Here is a 10,032-nt window from a genome sequence, read left to right on the forward strand (position 1 = left end):
TAGGGAGTTGAGAACAAAGTAAGTGTCTTATAACGAGAGGCGGGTCGTCAGGTGTGCAAGAGATATCACCCCTTTTAACTTACTAGAAGAACAGATGCAGCGGAATAACTCTTAAAGCCCGACTATAAAGTGCTGATGCATTAAAACTACCAGGAGTGCAGGAACATTGTTAATAAAGTTCTAAGTATGAAGTTTTCATTTCATCCATAACTTTAAATTATGTTAATAATATGATTCTTCAAAGTTGCTCAATTATTTAAAAAAAAGAATATTTAATTTAATTTATATAAATAATATAATACTAATAAGTTTAAATTAGCTATAAATATTAAATTTAAATTAAAATACCTTATCCATTAAACAGTAATTAAAGTACAAAGATAGCCGCAATCGCAAACGGTGGCTACGAGCTTGCAGCTACAGCGTAGCAGCGTAGCGGGCGTGGCGCGTCGAAAATGGCGGCCGACAGTGAGTAATGGCACGCCGGGACGAGTCCAGTGACGCGTGCGTAGGGCTGTCACTACTTTTGTAAATATTACAATATTTATTAATTTTACGAAAATCTGTAATTTCAAGAAAATTAAATTAATGCTTATATAAAGTTTAAACGAAGAGTTTAAGAATTAGTGTTATTTAGTAAGTCATTAATAATCACCTACATAAGGTTCTCAAGATGCTTGTAACGCACTTGACGCATTCGAAAGGAATGTCTTTTCATAAACTCCTTTAGATTTCCTAATTTTATCATATATCATTTAGAGTCGCCAATAAACTTTTCCGACTTTTCATAACTTTCTACATTCTATATCAGTTTTTACTCTATTGATCTAAAATAATTCTATCAAATAATATAGTATATATATGAAAATCAAACAGAACAATTCATCTCAAGCGCCAAGTTCGGGCATCCCTAGCATTTTTTCCTACAACGCAGCACTGTAAGCAAGGCAGCGATTGTATCGCGGATGCTTGGAGCGGCACATTTGTCAACCTTAGCCTCACCACCCCCCCTCGCCCCGCGCGCCCCACTCCGCACCGTGCCCCCCAGACTCCGAACCCCCCATAACAAAAGAAATGCGGATCCAGATGAAACTAAAGCCATGTCAATGTATGTATTCCTAGTAGAGATATTTGCGAGCACTCTTTGTGTATGAGGATATATTACAGTCTTAAATCATACATAATTATGTATGAACGCTATCCTTGAAAATAAAATAAAGGAAAGTGTAGGAATTATTTATAGCATAGATATCAAATAAAGAAATAACAAATTCAAAATACACTTTTAATCATGATCCTAAGGAACTCTTTTCCTAAGTAAAGGGGATTGAACTGAGTAAAAATCTTCGACAGTGTCTGGGTAAACATAACTTAAAAAGACTCTTGAGTTGATTTATCTAGAAATAAAGTAAATAAATTTATTTCTTGCTTACATCCGAACACATAATATTTGACGTAAAACATCACACAAGCCTCTTTCAGCTGATCGTATCTGGCGTCTACGAGGGGAGGTCTACGTTCCCGAAGATCGCTACAACAATAAATCTTTTCAGACAATTATCTAATAGCGCTTAGATCCGTTAAATTAAAGCAGAAACGCACAACTCACCCTTCGGGGATGATTGCAATACGAAATCTCACGATCATTGTATAGAACAGTACATGAAAATTACTGGTTTTGTGTACTAAAATAAATACACATAGTACATAAGTACATACGTACATAAGACACGTAAATAAGAACACTTTTGAGTGCAGAATTAAACATTCAGCCAAAGAGGTGGCATACTGGCCACTAAGAACCTTTGCCTTTTTAATTACAGAAAACTATGGGAAAAAAATAATCGCGCGGGAAATATGTGATTGTTTGGAAGTGTCAATAACTTTGGTTATGTCACGTATTTTTCCTGTACATTTTGACACAATTTATAAAAACAGATCATTTAGTATGGAGGAGTAAAAACATGTTTAACAGAAGTGTTTAGACAATGTAAACTAAAAGTAAAACGTTCATCCTCCAATCACTGGGCTATAACGCAACTGTTACAGTATCAGTACTGGAGGCCGTTTCAATTTCAGCGTAGAGCTAATATAAGAGGGCCCGCGGCGACATGTTTATTGGTTAATTAAAGTTTTGCTTCCGCGGAAATAAACACAGAGCACGGACCGACACGATATACTGCTGTGTGACATTCAACTAATATCCTCTCACTTCGGTTTTTATATTTACAGTTTTTAATCCTATTTTAAGGAGTTTTATTATAATAAATTTTGAACGCAACACCGTTCACGGAGAAAAAAATAGTAATTAGTAGCCTATGTGTTTTTCCAGATTATGTTCTACATATGTTACATATTTCTGCAAGATCCGTTAAGTCTCTCTGAAGCTACCATCTAACAAACGTATATCCATCCATCCATAATATTAGTGAGAATCAAATAACAATTGTTATTTAGTAGAACGAGATAAATCGGATTACTAACCTCTTATTTTGTGTAAATTTCTACAAAGTCTACACTTAGACACTTCCTTAGTGATTATACTAATCGACTATGAGTACAGCTTATAGACCTATAATACTTACTATAAAGGATGGCGGCGATGCAGCAAAATGAAACACAGTATTTTCAATATGGGTGCGCACTGTACGTTCGACGGACGACATTCGACTGCCCAGAGCCGACCACCCTCCAAATTCACTTTATTTTTAATATTCAAAAACTACCAACTATATTTACATCTACCTTGGTATAAGTTAGTAGTTTACAGATAACAAATAGTAGTTATTGAAATGATGTAGAATATAACATAATAAACATTAATACAAAGAAAATAAACAAAATACAGTGCTACAATTTAGTTAAGTTAAATTACAAAATATATTGTGAAGGCTTTTAAATTCCATCGTCAACACCGCCCCCTAGTGCTGACTCCTCAGCACTCCATACCTATACCTCAAGCAATGCTAATCTAGTAACTGGACGCTTTAACACGCCCGTGCGCGTTCGCACATCAACGCAACGCACTCTGCCGTCCTCGCCGGCATGGGCCGCACTCACTACGCCATGCCTCCATGACCCGCGTTCTAATTGAGGATCGACTACCAATACATAATCACCTACTGATAATGCTTTTGCCTCGCTATTCCATTTTTGCCTAGGTAATAATGATGGGAGATATTCTTTTAACCAACGACTCCAAAACATATCTGTAAGCCTCTGTGCTACACGCCAACGCTTGCCTAAATTACAAAGGTCACCGTTATCGTACTTACCATAAGGAGTTCCACTCGACGATGTACCTATTAGAAAATGGTTAGGAGTTAAAGCTTCTGGGTAATTAGGATCTGTGGAAACATGAGTTATGGGTCGGCTATTGATTAAAGCTTCCACTTCGCACATCAGAGTAGACAAAGTGTCGAAATGTGGTGCTCGTTCCTTGAGTACAACCTTCAATGCCGTTTTGACAGAGCGAACCAATCGCTCCCAGGCGCCACCCATTTCTGGAGCACCTGGAGGAATAAAACGCCATTTTATACCTCTTACCAAACCGTCGTCCTGAAGACGATCAAAATTCAGCTCTTGGAGACTGCGCTTAAGCTCGGCATCTGCACCTCTAAAGTTCGTTCCATTATCAGAGTACAAGATCTCAGGGGTACCTCTGCGTGCAATCATCCGCCGTAGGGCCATTATGGTCGCATCGGTTGACAAGCTCTCGGATAATTCTATGTGCACAGCTCTGATAGTTAGACAAGTAAATAAGACACCATACTGTTTAACTCGTTTTCTACCTGAGGTGATCTCCATCGGTCCGAAAAAGTCAACGCCCGCTGAGGAAAATGGACGCCTGTGGTGCTGGGGACGTACCTGTGGTAGGTCTGCCATGCGCTGCTCATGTGGCGCTGCTCGTCTGTGCCGGCAGAACAGACAACGTGCCGCGACTCCGCGGACTGTGGGGCGTAGCCTTATTACCCAATACTTCTGGCGGATTTCGTTAACCACCATCTCGTTCGCCCCATGCAGGGCTCGTCGATGATAATCCTCGACGATCAGTTGGGTAATCTTGTGACGACCATCAACTATGACTGGTCTACATGCGTTGTAACTTACCCCGTCTGCCTTGTCAACTCGACCTCCTACACGTAAAATGTGCCGTTCATCCAAATACGGAGTTAATTTAAGTAAGCGACTATTCTTAGATACACTTTTCTTTTGCTTGAAAGAATCAATTTCCAAAGAAAAGCTATCTGACTGGATTTTTTTTAATAATAGTTCTTCTGCCCTTGACATAAGATCTACATTAAAAGTTACGTTTCTTCTGCGGCATCTATCTACAAACATAAGTACTCGGGCTGTCGAGCGGAGCAATCGTTTCCAGGATGAGAACCTTTCTTCATCTGGTAAACACGAAGCGAGGTCAGTTGGAGCGCTAGCACTGATAGTGTTAACACTACGTTGCTCGCAAGCTACCTCGTCGTATATTTCTTCTGAGCTGCATAGGTCTGCGGGCCAACTCACCTCGGGAAGTCGGAGGTATGCTGGTCCCTGGAACCACTGGTTGTCAATAGTGAGCGGTGGTGCGTCCTCACGCGTGGCAACGTCTGCTGCGTTCAAGCCTGTTGGTACGTACCTCCATTCAATGACTCGTGTCAGCTCGTCTATCTCGCCCAACCTGTGGGCAACGTATGGTTTGAACGTACGTGGATCGCTTCTGATCCATTGCAGGACAGTTTTAGAATCTGTCCAAAAATACCGTCTAGTCGGTGTGATGTCGGTGTGCTCCGTCCGGACCGTGCTCGCCAAACGTGCAGCTAGCAGTGCTGCTTGGAGTTCCAACCGGGGTACGGACAACGGTCGTAACGGGCTCACTCGACTTTTGCTTGTAACAAAACAAACAAACACCTTACCATCCGTGCGAATAAATCGCCAATAAACAACAGCTGCATATGCCTTCAATGAGGCATCGCAAAATATATGCATCTCGGTGTTGATTATTCGATCAGGATCACCTGATTCTGTTTGGGGATAACAATCAGACCACGTACCTGTGTTGTTGTACCAACGCGGGATACGAAGTTGTGCTAATACTTTTAAATCGTTAAGCCATTTTAAAAAACATTCATAATCTTTTATGTGGATAGGGCAATTCCAGCCTACTCCACTCCTATGTACATTTTGTAAAATTATTTTACCCTTTATTGTTATAGGCGTTATAAATCCTTGCATGTCATATACAGACATAATTAAACTTAACATCTTGGCTTTGGTTGGTGGTTCACTACCATTAAGTACGTTATCCGATAAGCGGTTAAATGAAATGTTAAATAAAAATGTGTCATCTGAGGGATGCCACATCAATCCTAATGTGCGCTCGACTACATCTGTGGCGCCGTCTTTAAGTTGAATCGCGCTGTTAGCTAATGACTCATTGGGTAAACAATCTATTACCTGTTTACTGTTGCTCGTCCAACTGCGCATGTTGAAGCCGGCGTGTCCGTGAATTTCAGTAATATTTTTTATTAATTCAATTGCCTCACCTATAGAAGTCGTTGAATGTAAACAATCGTCCATGTAATGATTATTTAAAATAACTTTAACTGCCTCTGGATATAAATCTTCGTACATGGATGCATTTTTATTTTTGACATATTGAGCTATAAACGGTGAGCACGTCGCGCCAAATATTAAACACTGCATAACACAAACCTTGATCGGAGCATCGTCGCCAGCATCGGGGTCCTTCCATAAGAAACGAAAGACATGTTGATTATCAGGGCTTATCTTTATACGTAAAAACATATCCTTTATGTCGCCGATGATAACCACTGGATGTGTGCGGAACCGCAACATTATTCCAAACAAAGAATTATATAAGTCGGGACCTGTTAACAAAAATTCATTAAGACATAAACCACTGACCTTAGCTGCTGCGTCGAACACTAATCGCAACTTCCCAGGCTTATTAGGATTCTGTACACCAAAGTGTGGTAAATACCAGACATTACCCGATGACTGCTCGCTGCCTTTAATTTCCCTCGCATAACCTTCGTCGAAAAATTTTTTAATCTCTCTGCTGTACCTGTTAGCATAATCCCTATTGTTGTTAAACTTTTTGTTTAATGAAATCATTCGAGACAAAGCATTATCGTAGGAATCAGGCAAAATAAATTCGTCACTCTTAAATGGTAAACAAACTTCGTATTGTTCATTTACTTTACGAAAAGATTTATCTAAAATATCAACCGCACGAATGTGATCTTTATTCTCACGGCGTAACGGCGATATTCCAATCGAATCTATGGCGAAAGATTTTGTTATTAAATCGTTAAGCACCTCGCCGTCGGAGTGAGCGAGATAGAAGATACTACGCGTGGCGGGAGTGTGAGTGCGACCGCTGTAGCCGTGAATAGACCAACCTAACTTGCATCGAGTTGCATAAGGTTCATTTTTGCTGCCACAAATTATTTGTAATGGTGCAATAACATGATAATTATCTTCGCCTATTAACAATTTCGGAATTACATTTTCTTTACAGACATAGCCCTTTATACATGTTAAATGTTTACAGTTAATGTTATTTATAACAGACAAATTTTGCATAGGTAAATTAAGCTTTGAAACTTTACGAAATTGAATTTTACAATTATAAAAATGATTACTATCTGTACTGCTAATGTCCGCCGTAACCTTAGGCGTGTCCGCCTGATACACTTCTATACCGAATGCGTCGACGAATCTTACCGCACTAGATTCGCTAGCCACTAGGCTTAACTGGTCGGCTAGGTTTGCGTCTATCACTGACACCGAGGCGCCATCGTCCAGTAAGGCATGCGTTATAAGTTCAACTCCGGACGGACCGCGTAATTTTACTCTCACCACTTTTAACAACACTTCGTCGCGCGCTGCTCTGGATCCCGCAGCTAGGTGGGCCACCGTGTCCACCGGGGCGGACGACGGCGACTGCGCCGGCGGGAACTCCGGCGGAGCGGGCGGTGCGCGCTGACTAGGCGGCGCGGGCGAACGCGGGCGAGCGGCGGCTCGCGCGTCGGCCGGCGCGTGCACAGCTGGTTTATTAAAATGTAATAAGCGATGGTGTTGAAGTCCGCAGTTATCGACGTCGCATGGCGGTGCATTGCATTGCATGGCGGCGCTGTGCCGTCGTTGTAGACAAACGAAGCAAAGACTTTGCGATTTTATAAAGTTCAGTCTGTCTCGCCGTAATGCACGCCGAAATATTCGACAATCCGTTAATTTATGTACGGATTTATTACAAAATTTGCATATATCATTGGCGTTATAGTCTGTAGTACTCAAGTTAAATACATTGTGTCTTTTTCGAGTCTTGTTATCTATCTGTTGACTGTTATAATTATCTAACGGAATAGTTCCAACGCTTAGTAATATCTGCGATTCTTGTTTTAAAAATTCAGCTAATAAAGTAAGCTTAGGTAAATTTTCTAAGCGTTTGCTGTAAGCATAGTCTGTCCATTTACTAAGCAAAGTGCTGGGCAATTTTAATATAACTGCATTTATTAATTCTGGACTTCTTAGATATTCTTCTTTATTCAATGCATTTAATGTAGCAACAGAATTAATTATTTTAGTTGAAAATTCTATTAAGTTGCTTTGATAAAATAAGGGTAATGGTGGTAGCTTCTTTAGCCGTGTTGTGATTGTGTGTACAATAAAATCAGAGCGTCCAAACCTCAGTTCCAGCGTGTCCATCACCTGCGAGGGCACCGTGTTGCCGATGAGCAGGTCTGCTACCGCCTCCTTGGCTGCGCCGCGAAGCGATCTTCTTAGCCGCCACAGGTTTTCACTGTTACTGAACTGACATATTTTTGTGGACTCCTCGTAAGCGTTCTTGAAGTGAAGCCACTCAATATAGTCACCGTGAAATTCGGGAAGATCTCGTGGTGTGGCGAGGCGACTCAGGAGCCTGTCCTCTCGCTGTGAACTGATTTGGGTCATCATCTCCTTCAGTACATGTGCCAGTTGTTGGACGTCAGATGTAGCCTCCTGTGGAAGCTGCTCGGTGGTCAGGAACGTCGGATAGTTCCGAGCCCGTGGCTCGAAGGCTGCACAAGGTTCACCTTGGCTATGGTCCAACCATTCCCTTACACTTTCTCTCGTACGCTTGTCTGCAACAAACCGACTTTCGGTGACGTCATCGGCCACCTCCTCCTCTTCCAATTGTGCTAGATCTGCCTCCAGCTCCTTGTTTATGAGCTGCATACGTATCTCGGCCTTCGCCTGTTCAGCTTTTAACTCCAATTGCTTCCGTCTAGCGATAGACGAAGACGAACACGATCTCCTCGCTGTTGCCGATGTGAACGTGTTTGCGCTGGGTGGTCCCTTCGGTGTCTCCTCCTTAGCAGCCTGGGTTCCTCGCGAAATAATATCATCGGCTCCACGAGGTGGCTGATGTGCTGCTTCCGGGGCAGGGTCCGAAGCAGACGCCTGCTGCTGTCGCCGCGTCGTTGGCATCGTTTACCGTTTAATCCACGCGAAATTAATAAACAATAAGCTCCACGGGATGCAACCAGTTCCAGATGCGGCTGGAAGTGACCAAAATTATAAAGGATGGCGGCGATGCAGCAAAATGAAACACAGTATTTTCAATATGGGTGCGCACTGTACGTTCGACGGACGACATTCGACTGCCCAGAGCCGACCACCCTCCAAATTCACTTTATTTTTAATATTCAAAAACTACCAACTATATTTACATCTACCTTGGTATAAGTTAGTAGTTTACAGATAACAAATAGTAGTTATTGAAATGATGTAGAATATAACATAATAAACATTAATACAAAGAAAATAAACAAAATACAGTGCTACAATTTAGTTAAGTTAAATTACAAAATATATTGTGAAGGCTTTTAAATTCCATCGTCAACACTTACCTTTGAGTCTTGAATTTAATTTAATAAAATGTTCTGCAGACTAAAAGTTAATGCCATAACTGGAACTTCAGAATTGTTTACAATAATAACACGAAAATTATTATTTGTTACCAACTAAATATTATGATAGTTTTGTAATAACTACAGGTTCGCGTCACCTGTAGTACTAAAAACAATAAGGCGAGATCGCAATTTATCCAGCGACTACCCCTCTACGGGTAAACTTACCTCCTCCCACCCCCATTACAGCCAGGGGCTCGTAATTAACCTCATAACGAACAACTAGCTACTAACAATAAATTAATTACATGACAATATCACGAGGCGACTGGAGTTTTATACTGTGTTAAGTGTTACATATAAAATAAATCATGTTTAGATATGTCTCAGTTGCAAAGTAAGCAATTTTACTTCCTCGCTCAGTCGTTTGTTGATTACTTAAAAAGTTCCTTACTAAATCCACAATAACCGTCTCCCTTAGTGACCTTTTAATACCGAACCGGCCGGACTGGCATTAAGACAGGTTTTAATTATGAGTAACGATATAAAATTTAGGTTATTAGGCTTAAATAAAATTAGTAAGCCATTATATTTTTTTACTAATGTGCCTTTGGGATTGTTGTCAAGAAATTGAACCCTTAACGAGAGCTATGTAACAGTTCAGTTAAAACTGGGATGTAGGACAGGACGCCGCACGCACGGCCGCGTGATCGCTGCCTTGTTGTGAATCATACGCAACATTAGATACAGGATGATCTTTTTATAATTCACATTTATATTATTTTTATAACTTTAAAAATATGCAATAGGTAAACGAGCTTTTAAGACTTAAGAAACAACAAAAGAGAGATTTGTCCAGCATTAAACTTATTAAAGTCAATTTAGCGCTTCCATTACATTTCGTACTTATTACGTTAGTTAATTACAGAGGCGAGATGTTAAATATCTCGTTTAAAAGTTCATTACCCATTGAAAATACGAGCAACGACCCGAGACACGACACGACGACCTTCGACAATTAATTTACAGCAAGCATCCGATTACTTGCGGTGCGCAATCGTAATAAATAAAGCCCGCCTATATTCGATGCCGAAGACGCGCCGGTCATTTCAAAGCGCGCCCC

The 10,032-nt window shown here is 40.8% G+C and overlaps 1 protein-coding gene across 1 annotated transcript; it reads right to left on the bottom strand.

Annotated features, from left to right (window-relative positions):
* Positions 1-2,585: 2,585 nt before the first annotated feature.
* Positions 2,586-7,003, bottom strand: LOC106120362 (uncharacterized). Its single transcript, XM_013315687.1, has 2 exons — positions 6,006-7,003; positions 2,586-5,882 (listed from the first exon to the last, which is right to left on the bottom strand). The coding sequence occupies exons 1-2, from the start codon at positions 6,598-6,600 to the stop codon at positions 2,950-2,952; spliced, it is 3,528 nt and encodes a 1,175-aa protein (XP_013171141.1). The 5' UTR covers positions 6,601-7,003; the 3' UTR covers positions 2,586-2,949.
* Between the last annotated feature and the right edge of the window lie 3,029 nt (positions 7,004-10,032).

This window comes from Papilio xuthus, unplaced genomic scaffold (assembly GCF_000836235.2).
Source record: "Papilio xuthus unplaced genomic scaffold, Pxut_1.1 DF826961.1, whole genome shotgun sequence".
Taxonomy (NCBI): domain Eukaryota; kingdom Metazoa; phylum Arthropoda; class Insecta; order Lepidoptera; family Papilionidae; genus Papilio; species Papilio xuthus.

Coding starts and splice junctions, on each gene's coding strand:
- LOC106120362 (XM_013315687.1), bottom strand. CDS start 6,600: ATGCAAAATTTGTCTGTTATAAATAACATTAACTGTAAACATTTAACA. Junction 5,883..6,005: donor AGGCAGCGAGCAGTCATCGG/GTAATGTCTGGT, acceptor TTTTGTTAACAG/GTCCCGACTTATATAATTCT.